Below are 12285 nucleotides of genomic sequence, written 5' to 3' on the forward strand. Positions count from 1 at the left end.
TAAAAAAAGAGAGATAAAAAAATATATACATGAAGATCTGGGTGAATCTTTTTTTTTTTTTTTTTTTTTTGTACCAGGGATTGAACTCAGGGGCACTCAACCACTGAGCCACATCCCCAGCACTATTTTGTTTTTTACTTAGAGATAGGGTCTCACTGAGTTGCTTAGCACCTCACTTTTGCTTAGGCTGGCTTTGAACTAAAGATCCTGATCCTCCTACCTCAGCTTCCCAAGCTACTGGGATTACAGGCATGTGCCACCTCTCCCAACACCCCCAGCACCCACAGGCATTCTGATAGCAAAACTTAAATATGTGTAATTCATTTTACACAAGGAAACTGGAGTTCAGAGAAGTTAAGTAACTTGCCCAAGTTTGTACACCAAGTAAATATTAGGCATTGGGGTTTGGGGAGTTCTTTCTGACTTCCAGGTGAGGTGCCTTTTACGTGTCCTGCAGTCTCCCAGCCTTTGCCTCTGACGACCTTCGTTTATTCATTCTTTCAAGAATCCATGCATCTAGTATATCATTCATCAGTATCTTTAAAGACACTGGGGAATACAGAAACTGGGAAGACATGATCTCTGCCCTCAGAGAGCTCAGTTGGGAGCAGAGACAGGTAAGCACAGGTGGTTTTTTTTAAAAAAATTAAAAAAATAGTTGTAGATAGACAGTATGCCTTTATTTTATTTTATTTTTTAATGTGGTGCTAAGGATAGAACCCAGTGCCCCACACATGCTAGGCAAACACTCTGCCACTGAGCTACAGCCCTAGCTTTTACATGTGGGTTTTTAGGGGCCTCTGAAAGGTGCTGGGGAGTCTAAAGGAGGGAAAGGACTCTGTCTGGAGTATCTGGGGCAGATTTTGTACAGGAGGCAGAGCCCCTTGAAAGAGGAAAAGGTGTTTCCCTGGTACAGAAAATGTGGGCAGGGCCAGTATGTTTGGGCCACTGAGATGGAGTGATGAGGACTGGTGGCAGAAACTGTCTGCCAGGCCAGAGCTCCAATTTGATTCTGAGGTCACTGGGGAGTCTCTGAAGGGTTTGATCAATGGGTTCTTTGGCCAAAATTCTGAAGTAAGTTTTCTCTGACAGTGGTGTCCAAAGACCTGGAGTGTTTTTTAAAGTTTTTTTAAAAATATTTTTTAAGTTATTGATAGACCTTAATTTAATTTATTTATTTATATGTGGTGCTGAGAATCGAACCCAGTGCTTCACACATGCCAGGCAAGTGTGTACTGCTGAGCCCCAGCCCCAGTCCTTAAGAATGTTATTAAGGGGGCTGGGGTTGTAGCTCAGTGGTACAGCACTTGCCTAGCATGTGTGAGGCACTGGGTTTGATTCTCAGCACCACATATAAATAAATATATTAAATAAAAGGTACATCAACAACTAAGAAGAAAATCTATTAGGGGAATGAGGTAGAGCTCAATGTTTAGCACTGAATTTGATCCACAGCACCAAAAACATCAAAAAGTCCATGGGTTCTAGCTCAGTGGAAGAGTACTTGCCTAGTGTGTGAGGTCCTGGGTTCAATCTCCAGCTTTGCAGGAGGAGAAAAAGTCTAATACATGAGCCAAAAAATTGATGGCCCCTTACTTTCAATATTGTTTGTTTTATGGTGCTGGGGCCCCTTTGTAATTTTTCCTCCTTTTTCATTGGGTATTAAATATGGGAGTGCTTTACCACTGATCTATATTCACAGGAATTTTTATCTTAAATTTTACATATATGTGTGTATAATATATATATAATTTATTTATTTTGGTGGTCTTGGGGATCAAACACAGGGCTTCAAGCATGCTAGACAAGTGCTCTTCCCGAGCCCTTATTTTATATTTTAAAATATTTTTAGTTGTATCCCAGCACCACACACAAAAATATTTTCAGTTGTAGATGAACACAATCCCTTTATTTATTTATTTTTATGTGGTGCTGAGGATCAAACCCAGTGCCTCATACATGCCAGGCAATCGCTCTACCACTGAGCCACAACCATAGCCCTATTTTTTATTTTTGAGACAGGGTCTCACTAAGTTGCTGAGGGTCTTGCTAAATTGCAAGACTGGCCTTGAACTTGCTACCTACCCTTCTGCCTCAGTCTTTGAGTCGCTGGGATTACAGGTGTGCACCATTGTCTGATAGCCCCTTCTACTTCTAATCCCATTATGGGTTTTGGTCCATCAGAAACCCTAGGAACATTTTTGTTATCTTGATTCAAGACTTTGTCACACCTGCTAAAGAGAGCAGCCTGCTTCCTTCCTCCCTGCCCATACCTCACCTGGCACCCTGGTGACAAAGGGGCTTGGTATAAAGGCATGTAGAGAACGGAGGGGTTGAAGCTGCGGGTCTAGGTATTCCTGGATTTGGCTTTCCCCACCTCTCTGGTCTGGGCTGGTTTGAGCATCTCAGCTTCCTACAACTGCCCGCCCCCTTGTTTGCTGCATTCAACTTCCTGCCCTACCAGAGGAAGTGGGGAGTGATAGCAGGTGCAGAGACAGCTAGCGGAGCCATGGTGAGTCCTTGTGCCCAGGAAGCTAGGCATCCCCAGCCTAACCCCCTTCCCCCACATAGTCCCCAGACCCGGGTTGTCCCATAATAGGCTGACTTTTCCAAGTCTTTGGGTTCAGGTGATACTGAGGTCCTGCCTGCCACTCTCAGGAGTCTTATTCACCCCCACCCCCAACAGGACAAGGAGTATGTGGGTTTTGCTGCGCTCCCCAACCAGCTGCACCGCAAGTCCGTCAAGAAGGGGTTTGACTTCACACTCATGGTGGCAGGTCTGGAGGCTCTAGAGAGAGACTTGGGGTGGAGGTGTCTTCAGAAGACCCTGGCTGTCCCCTCATCTCATCAATTGGCCTGTCCTGTCCACAGGGGAGTCAGGTCTGGGGAAATCCACCCTTATCAACAGCCTGTTCCTCACCAACCTCTATGAGGATCGGCAAGTGCCAGAGGCTAGCGGTAAGATCCTGCTGCCATCTCCAGGCAGTGCCCTTGACCCCTTTCCCTAGGTTGCATTCTTCCTTCAAGTTCACTCAGTGCCCACTGCTTTTCTGAGACTGTTTCCTCCCTTGAAAAGGGGATGGGGCAACTGTAACACTGGGAAAGGAAATTAGTCTTGCTTTGAGCCCTATGCTATCCTCTGTCCTCTCCTTGCCCCCACAGCTCGCTTGACACAAACATTGACCATTGAGCGCAGGGGTGTGGAGATTGAAGAAGGGGGTGTCAAGGTGAAGCTGACCTTGGTGGACACACCTGGCTTTGGGGATTCTGTGGACTGCTCAGACTGGTGAGGAGGAGGGAAAGGGACAGGGGCTGAGCCTCTCAAAGCAGCAACTGTGTGGAGGCCCAGGGGACAGTTGCAGGGCTGGTCTGACCTGGTTCCCTGACTCAAAATGAGGCACCTGTTTCTGGAAGCCATCTGGCCCAAAGTATGCTTCTTAACTTCACACCAACACCCCCACCAGTTTCCCTTGATATATGGATGGAGCCAAAGGAACTACTTCTTATCCCCATAACCTCGGCAAGCCTTGTCTCCTTGCCTGTCCTGTGGCTTCTGATCTTTGACACATCTCCTCTCTCCATACCCCAGCTGGCTGCCTGTGGTGCGCTTCATTGAGGAGCAATTTGAGCAGTATCTCAGGGACGAGAGTGGTTTGAACCGGAAGAACATCCAGGATTCCCGGGTCCACTGCTGTCTCTACTTCATCTCACCCTTCGGCCGGGGGTCTGAAGGGGGATCCTAAGGGTTGGGGGTCTTGGGGAGGGTACGAGGGAGGCTTTGTCCCCTGGGACTGGGCCCTGATTAATTTTGGGGTGCAGGCTCCGGCCCCTAGATGTGGCCTTCCTTCGGGCTGTGCACGAGAAAGTCAACATCATTCCAGTCATCGGCAAAGCAGATGCCCTGATGCCCAAGGAAACCCAGGCCCTCAAGCAGAAGGTGTGCGTGGTGTCCTTGGCCCCAAGTGAAGCCAAAAGTCATGACCGATCTCAGCTTTGACTTCTTTGATCTTGGGGTAGTCTTTTTGGAACATTGTGGGAGAGTTTTCGGGAAAGGTGGGTAGCAAGCTGCCAAAAGTAGCCATGTCTTTAGAAGTTTAAAACAGTCTGAGGGGTGGAGATACAGCTCCGTTGGTAGAGTGCTTGCCTTGCATGCACCAGGCCCTGGGTTTAATCTCCAACACCACACACACACACAAGCCAGTCTGAAACAGGGCTTGGTGTCACACTGGAGGCTGAAGCAGGAAGATCTTGTCTCCAAAGCCAAAAGTACTACTTCTCATCCCCATAACTTGGCAAAGTGAAGTGCCCCTGGGTTCAATCCCTGGATGGTGACAGGCTGGATATACAGCCCCAGGGCTAGATACTCAGCAAAGGCTTAAGAGCAAGGGCATGGACATGATGACCCCTGACATCCCTCTGGCCTTGTGATGCTGATAATCTCCTATCCTAAGCTCTTCAGAGCCTTAAACTACTGTTTTTCTCAGGTCCTTCATGGTCTGTTTAGAATCCTGTTTATCATCACTGTGACTTGATTTTGTTTTTATGTTATCTTGTATGTCTGTCTCTCACCATCTCTGTCATTCCCGTCTTTCTGTCTCTCTGATTACCTGTATCTCACTGTCTCTGGCCAGGCAATGTCTGTCATTCATGGCCTGTGGATCTCACTCTCTCTGCATCTTTCTTCTCTGAGATACGGGACCAACTGAAGGAGGAGGAGATCAATATTTACCAGTTCCCAGAATGTGACTCTGATGAGGATGAAGACTTCAAGAGACAGGATGCTGAGATGAAGGTATGAGAGGAAGAGGAGGAAGGGGCAGAGCAGAGGTTAGGTGTGGAGTTGGAGGCTGAGGTTTTTGCCCACAAGCAGCCCACGGTGACTCCTGACCCCTGCCCTCTAGGGAAGCATCCCTTTCGCAGTCGTCGGTTCATGCGAGGTGGTGAGAGACGGTGGGACGCGACCAGTGAGGGGACGCCGCTACTCCTGGGGGACCGTGGAGGGTAAGGCCAAACACAAGTTCTGAGGCCAGCAGCAAGCAGAAGCTGCACCCAATATGTAAAGTTGGGGCGGGTTCTAAGTCCTGGGAATTCCTAAAAGTCAAAAGAGGGATACTTGGGCTGCAAACTAAGGATCCTTGGCTAGATCAGCAGCAGGACTCCCGGGTGACTGAGGGTGGGTTTGGACCGGAAACTCCCTGACGCTCACCGATCCGCCCCCCAGTGGAGAACCCACAGCACTGCGACTTCTTGAACCTGAGACGGATGTTGGTGCAGACACACCTGCAGGACTTGAAAGAGGTGACACACGATCTGCTCTACGAGGGCTACCGGGCCCGCTGCCTACAGAGCCTAGCCCGGCCTGGGGCTCGTGATCGAACCAGCCGCAGGTCAGAACCAGGACCAACGATTTTGATGCTTCCAAATCTCCACTCCTGGGGCAGCGTTCGAGACTGCACAGTTCCCACTCTTGACCCCGCCTTCCTATCCATGGCCCCTCCCCCCAGCTCTCTTTCTCCACCCACTTGGCCTACGACTCTAACCTCCCAGACTCGGCCCCGCCTCCTAGACTCAAATTCCTCCGGCCTTAACCTACAATTTCAGATCCCGCCCCTGATTCCTGTCTCCCTTCCCTCTACCCTCTAGTAAACTTTCCCGCCAGAGCGCCACAGAGATCCCGCTGCCCATGCTGCCTCTGGCCGAGACGGAGAAGTTGATCCGCGAGAAGGACGAAGAGGTGAGCAAGCACCTGGCTTCCCCTCCACCCAAAGCTCCAGATCCTCTTCAAGGTCCCTCCCTGGCGTCTCCGGGTTTCACTGCCAATAATCTTGCCCCACACAGCTGCGCCGCATGCAAGAGATGCTGGAGAAGATGCAGGCCCAGATGCAGCAGAGCCAGGCTCAGGGCGAGCAGTCGGACGCTCTCTGAGGCCTCCGCCCGGCCCGGCCTGACCTTACTTCGGCTCCGCCTTCTGTCCGTTTCTTGTCCAATCCCGGGGCCCTAGACTGCCCAGCCTCTAATTCCGGAGCCTCCGAGTGGCCCACACCCACTCTTGCACTTGCTTTGTGTAGGTTCTCGCGGCTAAAGGTTCAGCCCGTCCCGGAGTTTGTAGCTCCGCCCCCCACTTCGCCCTGGGCTCACTTCCAGGAGGGGCCTCCAGCCCAGCTCTTGCCAGCCTCTCCCCATCTTGGGGTGTCGCCCCCCTTCAAACTATGTCTCCAATAAAAACTTAGCTTCCCGGGCGCCACGCAAGTCTTCTCACTGGCAGGAACCGGACTAGGGGGTGGAGCCTTCCCCCGCGGACTCTGACCCATTCATTCATTTGTTGGACACTCCCTTCCTGCTGGGTAGTGTCTCCGCCCAGCCTCCTACCTGAGTCCCTCTCACATAAACACAAGGCGCCGCCCATAAGAAACAAAGACCAGTTGAAATTTATTGGGAATCGGGGTGTGGGACCGACTGGCTGGAAGCCTAGGCCGCTAGAAGCCTAAGAACATCCTCTACTCCTGGTCCTTGGCGTCACCGTGCGTGATGACGTAGCAGATGTTCTTGTAGTCTACGTTGCCGCCCACATCAGGGGGGAAGGCTGCCCACATATTCTTGATCTGCGGGAGAACGCACGCACGGGCATCTCGAACCGGTCCCAGTGCTCCCCCTCCCCCGTCCCGTAGCCTCTCCCAACCACTCCCCAACTCACTTCCTCTGGAGTGAAGCGGTCGCACTGGGTGGTAAGCAGTTCCTCCAGGCTGAAAGGTGACAGGAGGAGTTAAGATTGGGTCCCCGATTCCTGTCCACTCCCTCTCACTTTATCCTCGTTTTCACTGGTTTCCAGAACACTCTGGCCTCCCCGATTGCTTTTGTCCTTCCCCACTATTTGCTGTGAAATGTAATTCTATTGCCCAGTCCTATTTTTCCCTTACTGGCTTTCTGGATGGGAGCAACTGAAAGGGGCTACTTACAACTGCTTCTTGATGGTACCCTTTCCCTCAGGGTCCAGGACCTTGAAGGCTCCAGTGATCACATCCTCGGGATCGGCACCTGAGGGGTCAGGGGGAACATGAGCCTGGAGGGTCCCTAGAGGTCTGGGAAGGGGCAGCTGGGGCCGTGGACCCAGGACACCTCACTGACCTTTGAGCTTCTCCCCGAACATGGTCAGGAAGACAGTGAAGTTGATGGGCCCACTGGCTTCCTTCATCATGGCATCTAACTCCTCATTCTTCACATTGAGGCGGCCTGAAGGGGGTTCGGGGAAGCAGGGGTGGAAGTTGGGTCCTGGGGCAAGGGCTGTGCATTCCCATAAACTTAGACCATCCTGCCCATTTTTTACAACATAGATTGAAGCCCAAGATGGAGTTGATGGGGTTGGAACCCAAGGTCATTGAAAATTTACCCTCCCCCGACCACCATCTTGAGTATTTGTGGGACTCACCCATGGCTGCAAAAGTGTCCCGAAGATCCTCTTTGTCAATAATGCCATCTCGGTTCTGGTCAATTACAGTGAAGGCCTGTGGAGGGCAGGGTGGGGAGAGATGAGTTTCCCCATGGCCTGGCTTCAGCATCCCCACCCCAGACATATCAGATTCTGGCCTCCTGCCAGCTGTTCTCTCCCACCCCAAGCGGGGAGGGGAAGAAGGAATTCTAAACCTTTTCCCTCCCCCTAACAGGTGCACATTCCAGGGAGGGGGTTGTGGGTGATGGCAGGGGTGCCTTTGGTCAGCTTTCAGCTTCCAGCCTTCCCCACTCACCTCCTTGAACTCCTGGATCTGAGTCTGGTCAAACATGGAGAAGACATTGGAGCTCCCCTCTGCTGCTGCCCTTCTCTTGGCCTTCTTAGGTGCCTGAGGGGTGAAGTTTGGACAAGGAGGTCCATTGGCCAGTCCCTAGACCTCTCTGGCAGGCAATGGATTAGACCCAGTGTTCACTGTTATTGTTTTGTTTGGCTATTTGAGATGAAGTATGTTACCCAGTAAGCATGTATAACACAGGGGTATGTTACCCAGGCTGCTTTCAAACTCCTGTGCTCAAGGAATCTTGCCTCAGCCTACCAAGTAGCTGAGACTACAGGTTTATGTCACCATGCCCAGCTAGATTCAGAGATCCTTGAATCCCTTCTTCTAAAGTAACTTTTCCCTCCCTTGGGACTTCTTGGCTGAGGGACTTTTTTAGTTGTATCCCCTGAATTTCCATCTGCAGCTCCTGGGTCCCATACTTCCATCCTACCCAATAGGTAAAAGCTTTCTCACTTCAGACTACCCCCAGCCTGCATCCTTCAATTCCTGGTTTGCTGTTTGGGCCTGATCCACTCATTTTCTTTGTCTGAACCTCTACTTTCTCATTTATAAAATGGGAGTGAGAATCCTCATCTGGCTGGTCCCAGAACATTAGGAAGATGGAGTACAGGAGGTGATGGAACTGGCTTTGAAAGGGCCTGGAAACCTAAGAGTGGAATATCTGGGCAGATTATCATTGGTTGGATCCTTTAGGCCATCTATCTGTTTTTCAATAGTGATACCAAGGAAGTGAGGACTCTTTTTTTTTTTTTTTTTTTTTATCTTTTGTTGGATTGGAAAATTGCTACTGTTTTCCAAAGGGTGAGGCTGCCCTAAGTCTAATGGATCTGGCCAGGGGTTGGGGATTCTCACTTACCATGTCTTAGGTCTCCTGGGGGCAAGGCAGTGGCTCCAGCTGGAAAGAAGCAGAGAGTCAGCCTGGCGTAGTCCCTCTGGGGTTATATAGTCCTGCCCCAGGGAGCCCTTAGCATACCAGGGTAACCTTAGCCCTGCGGGTGCCCACCCCAGATACCAAAATAGCCCGGCTCAGAGACTCTCCTTTCTTGGAGGGCCAGCAGCAGCTGGAGCACACAGAGGGAGGAGGGAGTGGGTCTTGGGATGCAGGTCTCCTTAGGACCTAGGCAGGAAGGGATGATCTTTCTCCCAGAAGGGGCCTGGAATGTGCCAGAGTTCAGAGTGAGCCCAAGCTAAGGCTTAGTTCTGGGAGAGAAATGAGTACCCCTGTACCCCTCTGCCCTTGGATGGGGTAGACTCAAATCTAAACCCAGTAAACATGTATTGAGTATCTGCAATGTGCCAAATAGTGTGCTGGGCTTTGGGGGTATGCTTGTTGCTTCACCCCATATTGTGGGATTCATAGTCAAGTTTGTGTGGGTATGTGGGTGATGGCAGAGCTTAAAGTTGGGAGAGAGCCATCTGTGGAAACAGGAGTCTCAGGAAGCTCTCTCACAACCTTTTATGAAGAGGGGAGGCTGCGCATGCTGGCACACACCTGTAGTCCCAGCTACTCAGGAGGCTGAGGTAGAAAGATTGCTAGCTTGAGGCCAGCTTGGACTACTTAGCAAGTCCCTGTCTCAGAAGAAAAAAATATAAAAAAATTATAACTCAGTTGTATAGCACCCCCTGGCTTAATCCTTAGTACCAAATAAACAAATCAATCAATCAATAAAAGAAGAGGGGAAATTTTGTGAAAGATTCTCTGTGGTCTCAGGCTTTGTGTGTCAACCCCCTGGGCCTTGGTTTCCTCTCTATAAAATGGAAAGAAACATAATTCTTATCCCACAGATGTTGCATTAAAATTAACAACTAGGCTCTGCCTTGGTGGAATTTGTAGTCTAGCTATAGGAATAAATGCAAAGAATAACATATCATCTGGTAAGGAGCCCAGAAGTAGAGGGCATAGCACCCTGTCTTAAGAGTATAGGAATGGCTTACTAAAGGCCAGAGGAAGCAAGTCAGGTGAAAGTGGAAGGGTAGGCAGGCTAGACAAGAGACATGCCATGGGCAAAGGCCTGGACAGTGAAAGATCAGATGTTCAGGTTGCCACAGTTGTTATGAGGCTATACAGAGGATGCAAGGAGTTGGTGACCAGGCACTGGAGGACCTTCAATGCCAGGTAAGAATGGAGAGCCAGGAGAGCATGGAAAGATTTGAAGCAGAAGGATGTGGTCTAGTATGATTCTAGATCATTTTTCTGGGTACCTGTGTAGAGGCTGGTCCTCAGAGGAGGGGAGTCAAAGAAACCAAGAGGGAAGCTGCCTACCACTTTCATTTCCTCCTAGGCAACTGGAATGGCCAGTGGCTTCTTTCTTCATTCTAGGCAAGAACCTCCTTGGCTGACTGACCTTTCCCAGACCTCTAGGCCTCAGTGCCCAGTTCCCACCATGCAATGGATGGATGTCTGGGGAAATGGTGGTAGAGGAAGCCCCAGGTTTGGAAGGATACCCATTTCATACTCTTCCTCCTTCTTTAGGACCTGATGTCCTGAGGAAGGTGCCTCTGCCCTTCCCCCCTCCTCCAGCCCCATGCCAATGCCTCTAAGACATTTTCTTTTCTGGGCACTGGGGCCTACCACCTGTTGTCTCTAAGAAGGGAGAAGGAGCCACCCTAAACTTAGCAGCTGCCCTTGGCTTCCTGATCTGTTCCCTCCCCTGCTTCAGATGGCAGCTGACACACCTTATATGGTTACCATGGGGGTTCTGGCCAGGGAGGAGCCCACTTATTAGTAGATTCTGAGAGGTGAGGAATCCAAAAAGGGGATTGGTGGGGGTGGGGGGAGTACTCAGGAAGCTTAAGTCAAGCCTGGGAGGTTAAGAAGGAGATCAGAGGGCTGGGGATATAGCTCGGTTGGTAGAGTGCTTCCTTGCCTAGCATGCACAAAGCCCTGGGTTCAATCCCCAGCATCACAAAAAAAAAAAAAAAAAAAAAAGAGATCAGACACTGAAAGGGTGTTCACAGGTTCTGGGTCTGAGTTAGGAGTAAGGAGCCTCAGAAAACAAGAACTGGGAAATTGGGAGCTAGGTCTGACTGCAATTCAGGATATTAGATGCTGTATGGATATTGAGGCCATCTAACTCTGGGGCTCAGGAGAATGGTGGTCAGAGTGAGGTGGGTATTTAGAAGTTGGCAGGTTGGAGAACATAAGATTAGGTCTTCATGTTGTGGTCTAAGGGCAACTTAGAGAAGCTTATGAGATTGGGGTTCTTAGCAGAAAATGAAGAACACAGATGAGACAATGAGGGAAAGGGATTGGGTAGGACTGGAGTCCTGGATTCCTCAAAGAATGGGAACACATGGGGGAGATTATGATACTGGGGATTCATAGATTTGGGGGAGCACCCAGAGGGATGAGATCTGAGGAATTGGGACCTGGGGAGGAGCTCAGATAGATTGGAGCTGAAAAGAGGGAGTTAGGGCTTGGGATTCCTACAGGAAATGGAAGGTGTGGAGAGATGGGCCTCTTGAAAATTTGGGAACTCGAATAGTCGAATTAGGGATAGCGAGGTGGAGAGTACTGGATCAGGGCATTGGATCCATGGTGGGGTTCAGAGCCTCAGAGACCACCAGAGAGGAGAACTCAAGAGCTCAATGAATAATGGGGTCCCAGAAAGGACACAGGAAGGGCAGCGTGGCACTCTTATTTGTTAAGAGCCACACTCATACTCCCCCCCCCCCGCCGCCCCTTCTCTGCGCTGTCACCAACTGTTACCCCCCTCTGGCGCTTGTCTCCGGTTGTCACGGACTGTCACTAGGCTGGTACCGCCTGCTGGGAAACATCCCTGCCCCTTCAATGCTACCATTGGCTGATACAGCTATCTATCTTTCTTCACTGTTGGCAAAGTGGAAGAAAACAATTATTGGCTGACAAGGCTAATAAATCGCAAGCTTGGCCCGCCTTCCCTCAACTCTCATTCCTTTCTGACCATTTTGGGAGACCTAAAGAATTTCTCAGCTATTTCTATTGACTGTGGATGCTGTCTGTCACCGCCCAAATAGATGTCACTGTTAATTTGACCGCTTACTCCTCTTTTCATTGGCTCCCTTTTGATCATTCCTATTAGCCAGAACGCTGTCAGGCCCCTCTTCAAACCTCACAGCCCTGCCTCCTTCCCCGCCCTTCCGTGGTCGTTCACTCTTCACCCATGTTTATTGGCCAGGAGGTTCAGGTCCCGGCTTTTCTATTGGTTACTTCCTTGGTCCCGCCTATTTCCCTTACTCACCGTCTGATTGGTCTTATAGCCGTCTGCCTTCTCCGTTTCCTCTTTCCAGAATACCCACCCCCTCCCCGCCTCCAACTCCACCCACTCCTCCATCGATTGGCAGGAACCCAGATCCTTCTCTCCTATTATTCGTCCAAGTCCTCTGAGGAGGCGGGAGAAAAAAGGGGCGCGATGGGCCGACCCGCGCGCAGGCGTGGAAAGCAGAGACGCTAGCGGCTCCGCCGGCTCTGCATCGTGTGCGCAAGCGCGGCGTCGGCAGCTCGCCCCTAGCGGGAGGG

At 50.6% G+C, this 12285-nt stretch overlaps 2 protein-coding genes across 5 annotated transcripts; one reads left to right on the forward strand and one right to left on the reverse strand.

Moving 5' to 3' along the window:
* Positions 1 to 475: 475 nt before the first annotated feature.
* Positions 476 to 6244, forward strand: Septin1 (septin 1). Of its 2 annotated transcripts, none has more exons than XM_021725510.3 (11): positions 476 to 617; positions 2687 to 2777; positions 2872 to 2958; positions 3163 to 3286; positions 3590 to 3724; positions 3820 to 3937; positions 4691 to 4792; positions 4902 to 5001; positions 5222 to 5387; positions 5644 to 5734; positions 5839 to 6244. In XM_021725510.3, exons 1-11 carry the CDS (start codon positions 576 to 578, stop codon positions 5923 to 5925), a joined length of 1143 nt encoding a protein of 380 aa, XP_021581185.1. In that variant the 5' UTR covers positions 476 to 575; the 3' UTR covers positions 5926 to 6244. The 2 variants fall into 2 exon arrangements, with proteins under 2 accessions (XP_021581185.1, XP_077880183.1); XM_078024057.1 differs by lacking the exon at positions 476 to 617 and adding an exon at positions 2473 to 2512.
* A 161-nt stretch (positions 6245 to 6405) lies between these two features.
* Positions 6406 to 12146, reverse strand: Myl11 (myosin light chain 11). Of its 3 annotated transcripts, none has more exons than XM_005323853.4 (8): positions 12008 to 12146; positions 8644 to 8682; positions 7743 to 7835; positions 7427 to 7502; positions 7126 to 7230; positions 6957 to 7035; positions 6695 to 6743; positions 6406 to 6602 (listed from the first exon to the last, which is right to left on the reverse strand). In XM_005323853.4, exons 2-8 carry the CDS (start codon positions 8644 to 8646, stop codon positions 6498 to 6500), a joined length of 510 nt encoding a protein of 169 aa, XP_005323910.1. In that variant the 5' UTR covers positions 8647 to 8682; positions 12008 to 12146; the 3' UTR covers positions 6406 to 6497. The 3 variants fall into 3 exon arrangements, with proteins under 3 accessions (XP_005323910.1, XP_040133154.1, XP_040133157.1); XM_040277220.2 differs by lacking the exon at positions 12008 to 12146 and adding an exon at positions 11497 to 11590; XM_040277223.2 differs by lacking the exon at positions 12008 to 12146 and adding an exon at positions 9280 to 9346.
* Positions 12147 to 12285: the final 139 nt, after the last annotated feature.

Source organism: Ictidomys tridecemlineatus, chromosome 10 (assembly GCF_052094955.1).
Source record: "Ictidomys tridecemlineatus isolate mIctTri1 chromosome 10, mIctTri1.hap1, whole genome shotgun sequence".
NCBI lineage: Eukaryota > Metazoa > Chordata > Mammalia > Rodentia > Sciuridae > Ictidomys > Ictidomys tridecemlineatus.